Source organism: Tiliqua scincoides, chromosome 7 (assembly GCF_035046505.1).
Source record: "Tiliqua scincoides isolate rTilSci1 chromosome 7, rTilSci1.hap2, whole genome shotgun sequence".
Classification (NCBI taxonomy): domain Eukaryota; kingdom Metazoa; phylum Chordata; class Lepidosauria; order Squamata; family Scincidae; genus Tiliqua; species Tiliqua scincoides.
The window spans coordinates 78055124-78074125 of NC_089827.1; the positions used below are offsets into that span (position 1 = coordinate 78055124).

At 48.6% G+C, this 19002-nt stretch overlaps 1 protein-coding gene across 1 annotated transcript in view; it reads right to left on the bottom strand.

The window, feature by feature from the left end:
* Window positions 1-19002, bottom strand: part of WIF1 (WNT inhibitory factor 1) — a 36288-nt gene that overhangs the window by 7897 nt on the left and 9389 nt on the right. Inside the window, exons 3-4 of the mRNA XM_066634516.1 lie at window positions 8402-8510; window positions 2021-2161 (exon numbers count right to left, since the gene is read on the bottom strand). Of these exons, the coding sequence (XP_066490613.1) occupies window positions 2021-2161; window positions 8402-8510 (250 nt within the window). The remainder of the gene's footprint in view (window positions 1-2020; window positions 2162-8401; window positions 8511-19002) is intronic.

A 19002-nucleotide genomic window follows, 5' to 3' on the forward strand; every position in this document is an offset into this window, starting at 1 on the left:
ACAGGGGTAGTTTGCTTCGGTGGAGATATTCTGATAAAATGTATATGAAAATTCAAGGTCAAACTCCTTTAACTACATAATCATCAGTAGCTTTTCAGGAAGTCTGACATGGCTAAGTAGCTAGAGGCTCAATCCTTTCCAACTTTCCAGCACCTGTACAGCGGCACTGCAGCCCTCAGGCGAGGGAACAAATGTCCCCTTACCTTGTGGAGGTCTCCATAACCACCCTCCTACCACAGGATGCAACACACACCCCATTGGCACAGCTACGCCAGGGCTGGAAAGTTGGTTAGGATTTGGTTGTAAGGCTGCAATCTTTTGCATATTTACTAGGTACCAAATTCCATTTAACTCAGTGAAGCTCTACGTCTAAGAAGATATACTTAGGATGGGGCCGCACATCCCACTGAAGTCAAGGAGATAAATTAGTCACCATTAACTTTGGTACTGCTGCTTTCATAGGAAGGAACAGCCCATTCCTATCCTCTACCACTAATGACGATACAGCCATGCCAATGGGGTGTGCGCTGCATCCAGTGGTGGGGGAAGTGAACAGGAGGCTTGGGAGAGGTAAGGAGAAATATTATTCCAGCTCTATTCCAGAAATAATATGCTAGTTATTTAACTGGCATTAGTCTGCAGCATGAAAATGGACGGGGCAGATTCAAAAAGAGAGGATAGGATCCTGGCACAAGTCAATGCCACTGGGATCCACCCCCTGCCCTCTCCCTTCCTGTCCATGACAATGGGCCCACCACCAACATACCAGCAGCGGCAGCACCTCTGAAAGCCACTGATGCACACACCATGCCATTGCCCATTTGTGCAGCAGCCCAGAAGTGTGAAAAGACAGGCCATTTTTTGCACTGTTGGAATGCAAGTTCTGGCAGTGCAAGGCCTAAACAGTATTTGGCCTTGATAGCCCAGTTCTATCCAAGGCCTATGCTAGTGGAATGCGTGTTCTGCCAGCACAGGCTGTCACATAAGCACCATAAAGAATGTTACAGCAGTGTGGGGAGGCCAGAGTCTTCCTGTGCGCACTGGTGGAGCGACAGAAGCCCACCAGAGCAGGTAAGCCCAGTGCAGGGAGAGGAAGGGGGCAGAGGAGGGTGTGTAGAGGAATGAATGGGGTGGGAAGATGGAGGAGATGGGGCAGGAATGGGCAGATAGGGTCCGAGAGGAGGTAGGCTCAGCAGTGGCATTGTATGCCCAATCCTGTCACCCTTTGTGGGCCTGATTCGCCTGCACAGATCAACACTGACTTATTGCTAGTATAGGTCTGAGTTGAAACACTGCAGCAGTTGGGGCCTACCCTGAGGCAAGGGGACAAATGTCCCCTTACCCCAAGGAGACCTCCAGCATTTGAAAATCCTGTGCTGGTGCCACTGCATTAGCTCCTTCACCCTAAGGAGACCCTGGCGGCAGCCTCAACACCTGCAGGATGCAGTGGTTGCCACTTTGCGCTCTGGGTGCTGCGGCATTCAGGATTGGGCTGTTAATATAGAGCTGTCTGTTATGCCTGACTTGAGCTGAGTTGGGGCCAAAGGAGGTTTGAATGACTGGAAGGCCATTTATTTGGATCCAAGTCCGAAATGTTTAGGAATCCCAGTCGCTAGAACAGCAAGTGCCAGATAGCAGGCTGAAGATAAATTCTGTCTTTGAACATCTCGCTCTAATGTTTGGATTCCCTTCTCTTATCTACGCTGATTTGGATTTTCAGACGGAGAAGGAAAAAGTGTTGTCCAGAAATTACTTTATAAGGAAGCAACAGAGGCAGCAATTGTGGTAATAAGGTTTTATCCATGTGAAAAAGTAGCCATATTCCAGTTGACTACTAGAAAGAAAGAAGGTGCTCACATGGATGATTCACTCAAGCACAATCAGCCTCTCATGCTGGGCCCTCAGAGTCACTTTGGTAAATGTTGCCTAAATGTGTGTCCTGACGGGCACTTGTGAGCTGTGGCTGAAACGCCCAGCATGCGAGGGCCTGGCACAGAACACAACTCTCTCTCCAGGGTACCTTGCTGGCATGTTTTGAAGAAGATGGCATTCTGCGGCGTTTGAAGGATGATGTTGCCCTCGGAATTCATTATAATGACTGTGACTTCAAAGGCCGCCACGCCGTCTTGTTTCCCAAGACAGGGAAATCCAACCTGCACAACTAAAAGAGAGGAGGGGAAATTTTAGCTCTTCAATAATATGTTAAGAGAACCTTCTTTTCTGTGAAAGGTGGAAGTGCTGTACGAGGATTAACTGCACATGAGAAGTATGTTCTCTCCCCCTAAACTCAATAGGACGTGCACCCTGGGACGTGTGTTTACAGCTGCAGTCGAAATTCTCTTTTCTAATGCAATGCTGCCCTGTTCGTTTCATTGTACATGTTTTGTGAATGCAGAACACAGTCATAAGAATAACAGAACCCCAGAACGTCAGATTTGGGAGGCACTTTGGAGGGCATCTAGTCCAACCCCCTGCTCAAAGCAGATGACTGCAAAAGCTTCCCTCACAAGTGGCCACCCAGCCTCTGCTTGAAAAGCTCGAAAGACCACTACTCCAGAGTCCACTACTGCAAGAGGCAGGCTGGTCCTGTGCTGGACAGCTCTTGCTATGAGGTCATTATTCCTCATGTCTAGTCTCATTCTCCTTCCCTACACAGCGACCCCTCAATTTAACAAACTTCAATTTAACTAACTTAACAAACAACAGACTTTTCTGCTTCATTAAAAAAATAACTAGCCATATATGTGTTGTGCTTATGCATCTCCACTGATCTGAATGCATTTGGATTTAATGGACTTCCAGCATTAAAGGCCTCCTTTCCCCTGTTAGTCCATTCAATCAAGAGTTCATTGTTGGTTCTAGTCCAAGGTTGACAGGAGCCACAGAGAGCAAGTTCTCCCCTTCTTCTGACAGACCTTCGGATACTTGAAGATGTCTGTCATAAAAACACTTAGTCCTCCAAGATAAACGTACCGACTTCTTTTAACTATTCCACATGGAGCTATGTACACTTCTAGATCAGTGTTCACAACACCATTAAGCTTGTTCTGCCACAGCAATGTTGCTTAGGATTGGGCTGTGAGTCCAGGCTAGTTGCCACCATGTTCCTTCCTCTATTTTCTGAATAATAAAGTTGTTAGCAAGGAAAGTCAAGAATTCATTGGACCTCCCACTCTGAGCTGAGTTAGATTTCCAGAAAACTTAAGGATGCAGCAGCAGACCCAGTGCTGGGCAAACGGGACAAATGCCCTGCGTACTGAGCATCATACCTCTAGGACTGTGTGGGAAGCCTTATTGAGGCTCCTGCCACGGTCGGAAACTGTACTTCAGGTTTTCTGGAAGTTCAATTTAAGGCTGTGGGGAAGCCTCAGAAGGCTTCCCTAGTCGGTCTCAAAGTCATGTGAGGCTCTGACTTTCAGAAGGCGTTCAACATGGTCCCTCACCAAAGGCTGCTGAGAAAACTCCACAGTCAGGGAATTAGAGGGCAGGTCCTCTCCTGGATTAGGAACTGGTTGAGGACCAGGAAGCAGAGAGTGGGTGTCAATGGGCAATTTTCACAATGGAGAGAGGTGAAAAGCGGTGTGCCCCAAGGATCTGTCCTGGGACCGGTGCTTTTCAACCTCTTCATAAATGACCTGGAGACAGGGTTGAGCAGTGAGGTGGCAAAGTTTGCGGATGACACCAAACTTTTCCGAGTGGTGAAGACCAGAAGTGATTGTGAGGAGCTTCAGAAGGATCTCTCCAGACTGGCAGAATGGGCAGCAAAATGGCAGATGCGCTTTAATGTCAGTAAGTGTAAAGTCATGCACATTGGGGCAAAAAATCAAAACTTTAGATATAGGCTGATGGGTTCTGAGCTGTCTGTGACAGATCAGGAGAGAGATCTTGGGGTGGTGGTGGACAGGTCGATGAAAGTGTCGACCCAATGTGCGGCGGCAGTGAAGAAGGCCAATTCAACCATTTCATAAACAGCTCACAAGAAACTGGGGTGGGTTTGGGGGGGGGACCAGAAGGATGCAGCAGCTTCAACCAAACTTATGTGTTCCAAACACAATGACTAGATGGAGATGGCTGCTTTCAATACCACCTTTATAACTACAAAGAGGCAATGAAAGGCAGTAAATCTGGAGTATTTTAATGAGGAGGAAGGCCTGGCAACCCAACAGCTGTGGAATGCCATTCGGTGGTCGTTACATCTGAAGACTGCTTGCGATTAATACTGACACTTATCGGGTTCCTTTATAACTAGCGTCTCACTGGTGCCTTCCAAAAACTGCTTCTGTTGCTTGCTTTCCTCTCTACACATCTTATATTATAGCGCATTGGAGATTGTATGGAAAATAATCTGCTAATAAAATGCATTTCTAGAAAAAAACCATTAAAGTTTTTTTAAAGTGCATCTGTGTTTGTGGGCGATGGTCTCATGGGTGATGTTCTTATGGTTTTCACAAACGGGAGATAGAAGCATTAATCAAAGCATTCAAAAATGCTTCATTGTAAGTGCCCTTTTGGCATCCGTTTTAAATCACAGCCTGAATCCTGCTGCATGCCATATGCAGTTACTTAGTGTGAGCTTATTATACACTGCAGACTGTAAATATATTTGTATGTCTGCACATGCCAGCCATATGGAAACACCAAGTCTATATCTCCACAACAGGCTTGGAACACAGTCACCAGGACAACAATTATGGCAAGCCGACTTCCATTCCATTCAGACCTCCCAAAATGATAGTTAGCAGAGCTCCTTGAAGTAAGAAGCCCTCGCCCTTTCCCAGGGCTGGTCATGAATTGGGGCAAGTTCTACAGTTCAGTGCAGAGAGCATGCCTTGTATGTAGGTTCAATCACTGGTATCCCCAAGAGAGACCTGGGAAAAGGCCGTGATTTGAAACTGTAGAGAGCCAGTGCCAGCCGGCCCTGACAATACAGACATCCCCCTATATCCGTGGATCCCATACTGTGGTTTCAATTATCCGTGGTTCTCAAATCTCCCTGTCACATTCATGACACACCTGTCTGCAAATGCAAATGTCTCACAGCTGCTACAGGAGGAGATAACAAGAAGTCCACTGCCGTCCACTTCCTGTTAGAGTTCTCACTGTCACCTCCTGTAGTGTTTCTCTAGCAGTTTCAAGTCTAGGTTTTCGTAAGAACATAAGAAGAGCCCCACTGGATCAGGCCATAGGCCCATCTAGTCCACCTTCCTGTATCTCACAGCGGTCCACCAAATGCCTCAGGGAATACACTAGACAACAAACCTGCGTCCTGGTGCACTCCCCTGCATCTGGCAATCAGAGGCAGCCTACCTTTACCTTGCACATACCTACTATGACTTGTAACGCGTGATGAACTTTTCCTCCAGAAATTTGGCCAATCGCCTCTTAAAGGCATCTAGGCAAGATGCCATCACTACCTCCTGTGGCAAGGAGTTCCACAGACTAATTACACGCTGGGTAAAGAAATGTTTTCTTCTGTCCTAACTCTCCCAACACTCAACTTTCGTGGATGTCCCCTGGTTCTGGTGTTATGTGTGAGAGAAAACAGCATCTCTCTCTATCCGCTCTATCCAGCCCCTGCATAATTTTGTGTGTTTCAGTGTCTCCCCTCAGGCAACTCTTTTCTAGTCTGAAGAGGCCCAAACGTTGTAGCCTTTCCTCATAGGGAAGTTGCCCCAGCCCCGTAATCATCTTAGTCGCTCTCTTTTGCACCTTTTCCACTTCCACTACATCCTTTTTGAGATGTGGTGACCAGAACTGGACACAATACTCCAGGTGTGGCCTTACCATAGATTTGTACAACGGCATTATAATATTAGGTGTTTTGTTCTCAATACCCTTCCTAATGATCCCAAGCAGTTAGCTGTTTTGTCCTCAATACCCTTCCTAATGATGCAGCCCTGAAGTTTGCACATTCTTTTCAGATGTGGGATATGCACTTACTGAAACAACCCCTCCTTGACATGTCTAATCAAATGGCTGCAAACTCAAGTCATGATTTGCATGTGTGAAGCAGGCACCACAGATCAAACACCAGCAACAGAACTTCACAGCATCTCACTTCTGATCAAACACAACACGTTTCAGCACAGGCAATTCCCACTCTCTGCTGAGGGTCATCAACAAGCATGTATGAGTGAATCAGCCCTACCTTTTGATCACCAAGGGCAGTAGTTCTCAGACTCTCTGGGAGAGTTTGAGAGCCACTAAGTACTTGCGTGGGCGGGGGGGGGGAGGCCACCCAGGGGGCTGCAGGGGCTTGGGTGCACTTACCCAAGCCTCCTGCAGTCTCCCCAGGCTGCGGAGAGCCCGGCGCAACCTGCAGCAGGGCTCCCCACAGCAGTGAAAGTAAATGCGGAGTGATCGTGCCCCGCCTCTGCTAATGCAATAATAAGGTTAACACTTTTCCCTTGGTTGCTTTTGCTCTTACTTTGCTGAGAACTTACGAAAGACAACGAGATATTTGTATATTTCATTCAGTTTTAAATTCACTTTCAACTTTGCTCTGGTCTTTAAAAAAAAACGATACTTCGACCCTCTCCTCGTCCTCTCACAGTGTCTCCAGAAACGCATCTTCTCAACACCCTCACAATATCCTCTCCTGGCTTCCTTCTCTCACTCATGTCTGCTTTATGGATTCCTACCCAGCCTCTCAACCTGAACCTCACGCCTTTCTGTCTGTTGTCCAGCTTGATCTTCCTCAGTCAAGCTTTGGTCTTCTCAGCCTGGCTGAAATCATTCATACCAAGGTTTTCAATGACACCTCCAAGCGAGTCAGATGAAGAAAGAACACTGGTCTTCCCATTCAGCACAACCAATGTTGCTCTTTGTGATTAAAATGGTTGGCAACCTTCAGTCTCGAAAGACTATGGTATAGGCCTACAGCACCCGGTATTCCTAGGCGGTCTCCCATCCAAGATTGGGTCGTATACAAAGATTCCACTCCTCCAATGGACAAGGCTTCCTCCAGAAGATGGAATTGTGGAGGACGTTTCCTCCAGTAGAAGAAGGAGATCTGTGAATACAATCCTTTGGATGTGACTACGGTCAGTGGTGCGGATACACAACTCAAAGCACTGAGAAGCCGAGGTCTCTGCACCTGGGAGCTCAGCAGCCCAGATATGCTGTTGGGCCACCACACAGCAGTCAAAGCGGGACTTTGAGAGGTAGCTCATGGTTTTCTACTCCAACTCTCATGAAACCTTTAAACCATATCCAGTTTGTTTCATTCCCTTTCCCCAGTGGTTGCCAAATGATGCATCTTCCTGTGCAATGTCTTCAGGCTCTGCCGTTTTCTAAAAGTTGGGTCTATGCAAGGCCAGCCTTCCCATGAAGCTGACTGAAACATCTGCACTGAATGGCAAGCTGGGGATGGCGGCAAACTGACGCTGGGCTACTCTGCTTCCCCCTCCAGCCTGGTGCCAACAGAGCCACTTCTGTCAGGGGGTAAGAAGATCATCTGGGCAGCATCACCCCCCCTCCCTCACAGCTGTGGGCCAGGTCATGGAGAGGTGCAGCCCCCCTTCCCTCCTCTTGTGCTGCTCTTAGGACAGCCTCATTGTCCTGCATCAGTCCTGTTCAGTTGGACAAGGAGGAGCACCATGGATTGCAACTGTGCTGAGAGCACAGCAAGGGAAGTAAAAGGGGTGTGTGAGCTCAGCTTCCTCTGCTCTCCTTAGTCACCAAGGGGAGGGGGCATGCACAAGACAGACGTTTTATGGGGTGAAGGGCAGCAATTCTGGATTGGTTCAGGCAGCACTCAAGCATCAGCCAGGCACATGCCTATGCTCCAGTCATCATTTGTCTAGACCAGTGAGTTTCAACCAGTGTGCCACAACACATTGGTGCGCTGCAGGAGTTTTGAGCACAGTAGTTGAAAATTGCTGAAAAACTCTTCTGGGGTCTTTAGCTGTTTCTAGGACGATTATAGTAACAAACTGTTGGCAGAGGAAGAGGGACAGATCATAACTACTGACAGTGTCTCCCAGAAGCTGGAAGGGACATCACAAGAGGTGAAGACCATAGAGGGGACCATAGAGGTCAGCGTGTCATGAGAAGACAAACATTGAAAATCACTGTTCTAGATGGCTGTACTCCCCATTGCTAACCTTCCGTCACACCACCTCTAAGACTAACAAGGTTGGCTTGTATAGAGAAAATGTCTTAAAAGACGCTATTCACAAGTCCTTTTAGAGGTGGTGTGACAAAAAATTCATTACCTCTGCATTACAACAAACTTTTCTCTGTATGTAACAGCTAAGTGTTACCTTTATTATCTTATTATATTATGTTTATTACTACTGATATTAATTAAATGTAACGACATTATTCTCTTTATTAACTGAAAAGGTGTTCCCTTTACAAGAACAGTGTGCTTGTACATTTGCCCACATGCACCACTAACCTGAGACTTTCTGAGGTACTGTTCCAAGCAGAGGGATGTTGACAGTTGGGTCAGCCATGATACCTTTATCCAAGGAGCGCAGGGACAGGAACTCATAAAAGTACTCAGCCTATAAGAAAACCATAAGAACATAAGAAGAGCCCCGCTGGATAAGGCCATAGGCCCATCTAGTCCAGCTTTCTGTATCTCACAGCAGCCCCCAAATGCCCCAGGGAGCACACCAGATAACAAGACCTGCAAGGCCTCCTGGGAATTGTAGTTTAAGAACATAAGAACAGCCCCACTGGATCAGGTCAAAGGCCCATCTAGTCCAGCTTCCTATATCTCACAGCGGCCCACCAAATGCCCCAGGGAGCACACCAGATAACAAGAGACCTGCAAGGCCTCCTGGGAATTGTAGTTAAGAACATAAGAACAGCCCCACTGGATCAGGCCAAAGGCCCATCTAGTCCAGCTTTCTGTATCTCACAGCAGCCCCCAAATGCCCCAGGGAGCACACCAGACAACAAGAGACCTGCAAGGCCTCCTGGGAATTGTAGTTAAGAACATAAGAACAGCCCCACTGGATCAGGCCATAGGCCCATCTAGTCCAGCTTCCTGTATCTCACAGCGGCCCACCAAATGTCCCAGGGAGCACACCAGATAACAAGAAGACCTGCAAGGCCTCCTGGGAATTGTAGTTAAGAACATAAGAACAGCCCCACTGGATCAGGCCATAGGCCCATCTAGTCCAGCTTCCTGTATCTCACAGCGGCCCACCAAATGTCCCAGGGAGCACACCAGATAACAAGAAGACCTGCAAGGCCTCCTGGGAATTGTAGTTAAGAACATAAGAACAGCCCCACTGGATCAGGCCATAGGCCCATCTAGTCCAGCTTCCTATATCTCACAGCGGCCCACCAAATGCCCCAGGGAGCACACCAGATAACAAGAGACCTGCAAGGCCTCCTGGGAATTGTAGTTAAGAACATCAGAACAGCCCCACTGGATCAGGCCATAGGCCCATCTAGTCCAGCTTCCTATATCTCACAGCGGCCCACCAAATGCCCCAGGGAGCACACCAGATAACAAGAGACCTGCAAGGCCTCCTGGGAATTGTAGTTAAGAACATCAGAACAGCCCCACTGGATCAGGCCATAGGCCCATCTAGTCCAGCTTCCTGTATCTCACAGCAGCCCCCCAAATGCCCCAGGGAGTGCACCAGATAACAAGAGACCTGCATCCTGTGGCCACTCCCAGGTATCTGGCATTTAGGGATAAGCTATTTCTAAAACCCGGAGGTTGCATATAGTCATCATGGCTTGTAACCAGTGATGGACTTCCATAAATCTGCCTTCTAATGTCTTCCAGGTCAGGTGCCATCACCACATCCTGTGGCATGGAGTCCCACAGATTAATTATGCACTGTTTCCTTTTGTCTGTTCTAACTCTCCTGCCAGTCAATTTGAGTGGGCAACTGCTGGTTCTAGTGTTGTACAAGAAGGAAAAGAACTTCCCTCTTTCCACTCTATCCAACCCAAGCATACTTTTATATTTCTCAATCATGTCCCCCCTCAGACGCCTTCTTAAACAGACCCAAACAATGTACGCTTTCCTCATAAAGGATGTGCCTCAACCCAGTAATCATTTTGGTCACTCTCTTCTGCATCTTTTCTAGTTCCACTATGACCTTTTTGAAATGTGGCAACCAAAACCTGGAGAACGCAGTACTCCAGGTGTGGCCTTGCCATTGATTTGTACAATGGCACTATAATATTGACTGTTTTATTCTCAAGAGAGATTTATTCTCTGTTAGTCATCATGTGACTCTGATGAGGACAATATAATTAAGAAAAATAATGTGTTTTTAGATTTTACAGCCATTGGAACTTATTTTATTGATATTGTAAAAATATTTGATACTTTATACAATCGCAAACAGAAGACCAGAATAAAGTCTGCACAAGCACATTTGTGAAGGACTGATGAACTGTGTACATGCAGTGTATACGGAGGTATGATCTTTACAGTCCGGTTATATCCTTTCCTTCACCACAGCATGCAGCTGTGCCAAAACGGACAGCACTGTGGAGGGGCAGATGGGGAGACTTGGGAGAGGCAGGGGGAAATATATTCCCTTGCCCCTCCATAAGCCTCTTGATTGCCAGTGGGTCTCCTCAGACCTGTGCCAGAGGAGACAAAGGGGGCGTGCTGGCTGCTATCAGAGGGGACAGCATCCAGTGCGTGTCACTTGCGCTGGGAACCACCCCCTCCCTCCTTTGTCACGTCCCCCTCCCCCTGTTCTGCCCTCCCTGCCAGCCGACCTTCATTGGCGGGTGTTCCATTTCCTGCTGCAGAGTGCAGGGTCACTCTGGTCTCTCCAGAAGCGGGTGGCTTTGCACTTTTAGAAAGCTGTTTACAACAGCCATAAAGCATGCGCCACTGCAGGAACGCTAAGGGGCCGTTAGCTGTTGTTCGGCTAGATCTGAACGTTCCCAGATCTGCCATTCAAATATTGATCCAAAATATTCACTCGAAATGTTAACACAGTCGTGCCTTTGATTGCTCTGATTTTTGCACAGATCAAATACAAAGTTATAAACCGCCAAATGTAAAATTTTAACGGCCCAGTCCTATCTCCCTCCCCCCACCAGCATAACTAGCGCTGTGCTGGTGGAGGCTGCTATATGAAGACCTGCCAGAGCACATCCTTACCCAGGGGATTGGAGGGAGGCGAGGAGGGGCAGGAGGTGGGTGGAATGGGGTGGAGCTGGCAGAGCGGGGTGGTGATGGTGTTGGGAGGAGGGCAGATCTGGTCCAGGAAGGGGATGGGTTCAGCGGTAGCAGCTCACATCAAATCCTGACCCTTTCCTGGGCCTGGTCTACCGTCACTAAATGGCTGATGCAATATTGCCGGTGGTCAGAAAAGGGGACTGGCTATTTTGTGTAGCTGGGCCACTGCCGCAAGCAGCAACCGGCCGTGTTCGTGCAATCAGCGGTTTGCAAAGAAGTCCCAGCAACAGTAAGATGATGCAGGGGGTGGTGGTCAGGGGGAGTGGGCAGAATGGGGAGAGGGAGGAATGGGGTGGAGACTGGGGCAGGGAAGGGGTGTGTTGAGACGGGGGGGGGTGGTTTCTAGCTTCAATCCGAATTCACTCAGACTTGGGCCGGTGAGTCACCTCATGGCAAATAGAAGGGGAAGAAATGGAAGCTGTGACAGAGTTTATCTTCTTAGGCTCCAAGATCACTGCAGATAGAGATTGCAGCCATGTAATTAAAAGACACTTGTTTTTTGGGAGGAAAGCTGTGATAAGCCTAGACAACTTAATGAAAAGCGGAGACATCATCGTGTCAACAAAGGTCCATATAGTCAACACTATGGTTTTCCCAGTTGTAATGTATGGCTGTGAGAGCTGGACCATAAGGAAGGCTGAGTGTCGAAGAATAGATGCTTTTGAATTATGGTGTTGGAGAAGACTTTTGAGAGTTCCCTGGACTGCAAGGAGATCAAATCAGTCAGTCCTACAGGAAATCAACCCTGACTGTTTCTTGGAAGGAGAGATACTGAAGTTGAAACTTAGTCATCTCATGAGAAGGGAGAAAAGACCCTGGTGCTGGGAAAAATGGAAGGCAAAAGGAGAAGGGGACAGCAGAGAATGAGATAGTGTCACGGGGGTAAAGAACATGAATTTGGACAAACTCCAGAAGTTAGTGGTAGACAGGGGGGCCTGGCGTGCTGTGGTCCATGGGGCCAGGAAGAGTTGGACATGACAACGACAAGCATACATGTGTGCTCTCTCTCTCTCTCTCTCTCTCTCTCTCTCTTTCTCTCATGCACACACACACACACTTTGGCCATGCTTCAAACCAGTGAGCCTTTGTTCTTAAGACTCAGAAAACAGCTTTGAAGTTTCGGCTAAAACTCCTCTACACACTGTTACCAAAGAACAACCTTCTGATTATGATCTCATGAAAGTATAATCAATAACTTACATAGGTGAAAAGTGTGGCTAGAAGCAAAGTTCTTGTAATTGGACCTTTATTGGTTCCACGTGTTTCTTGACTGGTTTAAGCTTGCCCTCCTGTACAATAAATATCTTTCCCCTGAATTTAAACTCCCTTAAAAGCTATGAAACATCAGCAGCTACGGCCGGCCACGAACTTACTCAGGCCATAAAGGAGACTTTTGTGGCATCTTTAAGGCATGCCGGACACATGTTGAAATCTAACCTGCAATAGACATCAACCATGGACAGAAAAAGTGAAATGCAAAATGCATATTAAAGAAGTGCAAAACCATTTATATTTACAAAACAAAATTCACCTATCATTTCATTTCTGATATTATATGATGCATATATTGAGATTAGGGGCCTATCTATATATGTGACGGAACAATCCTATGGGCCAGTTATGATAGCAGAAATTGCCTTCCCTTGCCATAAATGCAGTGGTGCACAAATAGTACACCAGTGCTGGGTGGTCTGGAGCTCCTGACAGAACTATTTGGCAACTTCACGCAGCCACCACTGAGGAGCCTGACCCCGCTGACCCAGGTAAGTTGGCAAAGAGGTTTGCAGGTGGTTAGGGGGAGATTTAGGGTGGAGAGGGGAAAGACAGGGGGCAGGGGGCAGCGAGCAGCTTGGAGGGGTGGATCTCGGCAGCAAAAACACAGGCCAGATCCTATCCCACATTTTCCAACCCATCTCACCCCTTTTTTCCCCTCAAACTTATACCAGCTACATATCTGGTGTGGGTCAAAGGAGACCCATAGGCGCCCAGAAGGCCTAACCAGAGGTGAGTCTTTTACTCACTTTTGATTGGCTTTCTGGTCGTCATCCCCACTGGACACAGCACACCTTCCATCAGCACAGCTGGATCATGTACAATAACGGGGAACAAGATTGGACCATTGGCGAAAACCCAACAAAACTATTTAGATTGTTCCTCATTTTTGGAAGTAGATTTTAATTTCAAAAATGAATCAAAAGCTTCCAAGTCCCAACATGCATTACAGATAAGATCACGTGAATGGTTAAAGATTAACTTTAACTTGGTTAAACTGATGGTTAACTGATCTTTTCTTTGCTAAATTTTTAAATTAACAAGATGCAGAACCAGCATTGAATCTTGGAGAATAATTTTGTGCAATGACGGCAAATATTTCACAGTTCTTCTGCTGTTTTCCTAAGGGCCCAATCCTTTGGTTGCTCTGCGCTACCAGAATGTCTGTTCTGGCACTGCAGGGCATTTTGCAGCGGTGCAAAAGCTGGGCTAGTGTTGTGCACTCCTGGGCTGCTGCCACAAATGGGGTGTGTGAAGCAGTGGCACCAGAGGCCCCTAGCGGTGCCAGTAAGTTGAAAGCGGAAGCAGGGCAGGGAAGGGGAGGAGAGGGCAGGGGAAGTTTGGAAGAGCACTGAGGTGAGAGCAGAGGGGGAGGGGGCAGGTGGTTCTCATCAGCACCAGCGTACGCCAGATCTCAGGCCTTCTTTCCCAACCCACTCCTTTTCTCTCCTTGGACATGGGCCACCATAATGGCTTCATTGGTGCCACTGCTGAGCGACAGAACTGGACAGTCAGTCTCTTTATGTGAATTAAAATATCTGGCATGAAAGCCACACGATGGTTCCAACATCTTCAGAAAAATGAATGTTACTGACATTCATTGAAAGTTAAAAATGATCTACAGCAGAGTTTCTCAAACTGTGGGTCCGGACCCACTAGGCGGGTCACGAGTCAATTTCAGGTGGGTCCCCACTCATTTCAATATTTTATTTTTAATATATTAGACTTGATGCTACCATGTATGTGACTGCATCTGGGGAAATGTTACAGCTCTGTACTTTAAGCAGGCTACTATGTATATGCTTTTAACAATGACAGTAAATGGGTAAGCGGGGGTAGGATTGCAGCCTAGGATTGTCAAAAATGTTCTTGCTTGATGATGTCACTTCCGGTCATGACAGCACTTCCGGTGGGTCCTGACAGATTCTCATTCTCAAACAGTGGGTCCCAGTGCTAAACTTCTGAGAACCACTGTTCTACAGTATATAGTCTCTTTCTTCCTATAAATCTGTTCCCCCCCCCCCCGAAAGTGTCTGGTTGCTTGTCTGTCAGGAGCAGCCTCTGCATCTAGAGCAGACTGTGCTTCAGAATAGGGAAGAGGTGAACCAGCTCCCCCTGCATTGGTCATGGTCTTCATTTTGTCTTTCTTTCTCAATCCCTCTCTCTGCTTCCTTCTCCTGCCCATCCAGTCGCTGTCATTTCCTGAGAGTCCCCATTCACAAGAACTGAGCCACAGATGTTGGGGACACAGGCTTTATCTGCTGTCCCTCGCCATGAATTGAAGGGACTGTCCAGGATACCTTTAAAAGTTGATTCCACCCACAAGATGTGTTTCAGCAAAGGATCACAAAGATGGAAAAAGCCGGCTTCTCCAGGGGAAAGCTCCAGACATGAAGGACCATGTATATGAAAGGCAGACCATTTATTTGGTGCCAAAAAGGACCTTTTGAAATCTCCCAACAAGTCTGGAGACTCTGTTTCTCTTGGCTGGTGAGCAGCAGGAAACTGAGGGGCGATCACAGTGACTCCAACCTTTCGCCAGCCCTTCTGCATTTTGTGAAACTTGACAGGCAGCCTCTGGCACGACTGGCGACCAGAAGAGCAGCCAGGAGTTGTCTGAATTGATGTCTATTGCGACTGGCTTGTGTGACATTGTCCCCCATATTGAGTGCTGACTGAGGAGGGCCAGGGAAGGGACAGTGCTAGTGAAAGCCCCCAGCCACCCTCCTGCTGAGGCTCTCACTGGGGAAGAACAGCTGCTGACAAGGGACACAGGAACAGCTAGAGATGGATGTGAATATGGGAAGCTTCCTGATCAAGCAGCCCAAGTCAATCCATCCCCCCTCCTGCGCTGATGCTGTAGGGCCGGCATGGTCCATGCAGCATCCTATGGGAGTTTTTGCAATGCTGCTGGCACCCTCAGGATAAGTCCTAGCCAGTGCAATGGGGTAACTCGGAGCTGCAGTTGCTTAAGGGCCGGTGCAAGTCTGCACTGCCTTATTACGGCGGATTGGGTCCAGGACAGGGGTTAGGATACGGCGCTTGCCAATGCCCTTGCAGGTCTGATCTGCCCACCCCCCACCTGCCCTGTTCTGCCTCCTGTATTGCTCATCCCTGATCCAATGCGCAGTCCTTCTGGATCTGGTGCCGGCGCCACCAACTTCTGGACTCTCACAACGTGCTTTATGGCACGTGACAGCCTGTCCTGGCGAAGCACACACACCACCAGTGCAGAGAGGAGTTAGGACTGGACCATGAGTCTGCCCAGTCCTGTCAACTCTGACTGGCAACGGCTGTCTGGTCTTTCCCCACCACCTCTAATCTGAACCTTCTAACTGCAGGTGCCAGAGACTGATGCCAGGCGCCAGAGTCCTCTGCATGTGCTCGCCACTAAGCGATGCCCCTTCCTCAAGCATGCACTGATCCACAATCAAGCACAGGCATGCGTTCTGTACAGACTGGTTGTTACTGTTAGAACAAGCCAGTCTAGGCCACTCTTTTCTGCCCTTAGCCCTGCCTTCAGCTCCACCGGGTTCCATCCCAGAACCTAAGATGATCAGAAGGCCTTGTTTGATCAAGCCAAGGGCCCATCTAGTCCAGGGCCCTCTTTTCAACAGCCAGATGCCTCCAGCAGGCTCACAAGTATGGCAGGAAGGCAGCAGCCGCCCCCTTCGTTTGTCCCTATCCCTGGTATTCAGAGGCAAATTGCCTGTGTGATGTAGAGGTGCCCATTTCACCATCAGGACTAATAGATCGAGCTTCCATGAATCCGTCTAATGCCCCTTGAAAGCCATCTAAGCCACAGGCAGTAATTATGCCATCATTAATTATGTGTTGTGTAAAGAATTACTTTCTTAGCATGTGTTGCCTTTATGACTCTCATGTGCCATTCATGAGGTGCTCTACCCAAAATAAAGTACACTGTCTCTGGACAGTGTAGAGGTTCCACTGAACTGTCGTGGCGACCAGCTGAGACAGACTTCTCTATCATTACATTTTTGACAAACCACATAGCAGAGAATTCCATGAGGTTGTTCCTGGAGTCCTGAGACAAAGGCAGTGTTCTCCCAGCATCAGGACCTAGGACAGCACACGGTGTGAGCCGGAGACAGGATTAAGTCTAACCATCAGCTCTTAGGTTAGAGATCAGCTAATCTTGAATTTGCTCCAGCATTGATCAGAAGATATCAAGGGATGAAATATACCTACAGGGAAGCTGGTGTCTTCTGAAGAAAATCAGCCCTTGTGAAAAGGGCATGCTTTGTATAGGGGGTGTGCTCTTTGGCAATGCTGGTGTGTCTCCTGATGCTTCAGGGGTTGCGTTGACTATACCAGGGGTCGGCAACCTTAAACACTCAAAGAGCCATTTGGACCCATTTTCCAGAGGAAAAAAAAACCTCAGGAGCCACAAAACCCTTTTGACGTCTAAAATGAAGATAATACTGCATATATAGTTTTTGTTTTTTTTACCTTTATGCTCTTATAGGTCCCGTTTTTATAATGTAGCCCTCTCTTGTAGCTTTTAGTTAGTTTTGTCATACATTCTTGTCCTGTGTTTTCAGACACCTGGTCCTCTATGGTGTTTTGCCTGATTCCAAGGCCATTCTCTGCCTGGAGAATTATGCCCACTTTAAGCAAATTAGCTCCCCTTCTTTCCCCCAACAAATGACCCTGGTTCTGCCCTGTAGTCCTGCTGGACCCCACCTCCAGGGTAGCTCGCCTGTTCAACCTGCAGAGGTCTTCTCGCCTGCCAGCAGCCTCCCACCACTACAGCAGCCCCTTGGTCCTCAGCAGGTCTTGGGCACAGTAGCCACACTTCAAACTCCAGTGTCTCCAGCAGTTAGTCACAAAGTCAGAGTATCCAGGGCAGAGTCCAAAGTCAATAAGCCAAGTCACAGTCCAAGGTCAGATTCCAAAGTAAGTAAGTCAAATCAGTCAGAGTATCCAAGTCAAAGTCAATAAGGCAAGTCAGTCTCCCCTCCAACCTGCACTCCTTCTCCAACCCACACCCCCTTCCTGCCTCAGGTGCTCCTTATACCCCTGAGGGCCCTATTGCCTTCAAGTGGCTGCAGCTGTGCAGCACACTCTGCTGGATGCCCAGGCCTTACCCTTAAAGGGGCCACTGCTGACACCACATCTACCTCCTCACCAGATCTTCCAGGATTCCAATACATATGGTGGTTATGTACCTGCTTATCTTACCTGCTTATCTTACATGGATACTAAAGAACTCCCCCCACCTTCCAGAGGCACCCTGCTGGAAGGAAAAAAGGACACAGACTCCAGAGGTGGGGAAGAGAAGAAGGGGGGGGCAACCACAGGCCAGCTTCTGCCCTGCCTGCCTGCCTGCCTGCCCTCCCTCCCTCAGGCTGCAACCCTCTCCACACTATCCTGGGAGTAAGCCCCATTGACTACAATGGGACTTCTGAGCAGACAAGTTGGTTGGAGCTCTCAGGTTGCAGTCCTCTCCACACTTTCCTGGGAGGAAGCCTCACTGACTACTTATGAGTAGACCTGCATAGGAGGGGGCTGAAGCTGCAGCCCTCTACACCTTCCTGGGAGGAAGCCTCACTGACTACAGTGGGGCTTACTTGTGAGTAGACCTGCACAGGAGGAGGCTGAGGCTACAGCCCTCCACACCTTCCTGGGAGTAGCCCAGGGACTACATTGGAACTTGCTACAATGCGACTTCTGAGCAGACAAGTTGGTTGGAGCTCTCAGGCTGCAGTCCTCTCCACACTTTCCTGGGAGGAAGCCTCACTGACTACTTATGAGTAGACCTGCATAGGAGGGGGCTGAGGCTGCAGCCCTCTACACCTTCCTGGGAGGAAGCCTCACTGACTACAGTGGGGCTTACTTGTGAGTAGACCTGCACAGGAGGAGGCTGAGGCTACAGCCCTCCACACCTTCCTGGGAGTAGCCCAGGGACTACATTGGAACTTGCTACAATGCGACTTCTGAGCAGACAAGTTGGTTGGAGCTCTCAGGCTGCAGTCCTCTCCACACTTTCCTGGGAGGAAGCCTCACTGACTACTTGTGAGTAGACCTGCATAGGAGGGGGCTGAGGCTGCAGCCCTCCACACCTTCCTGGGAGTAGCCCAAGGACTACATCGGGGCTTACTCTGGAACAGACCTGCTCGAGCTCCCACTCACCCGTCCTTGCGCTTGGCCTTGAGCAGGCTCCAAGACTGCCATCCCAGGCACCCTTTCCTGGGAGTAAGCTTCATCCTCTGTAATGGGGCTTACAACTGAGTAGACACGCATAGGAGCAGGCTCCACAGCTGCCATCCCAGGCACCCTTTCCTGGGAGTAAGCTTCATCCGCTTTAACGGGGCTTACTACTGAGTAGACACACAGGATGTCTCCTCTGCTGTGGAGGAAAAGCCTCTCCTTGCACTGAGTGGGGACCTGCTCAGGGAAAGGCGGGCTGCAAGGGCTGGCAATGGCTGAGGAGGAAGGCGGCTCAGGATTGGCTGGTGGTCAGCCAGTGAAGGGCCCTGAGCCATTCCAACAGAAAAAGCCAGGAGCCTGCTGGATGCTGATTGGCTGAGCCTGCT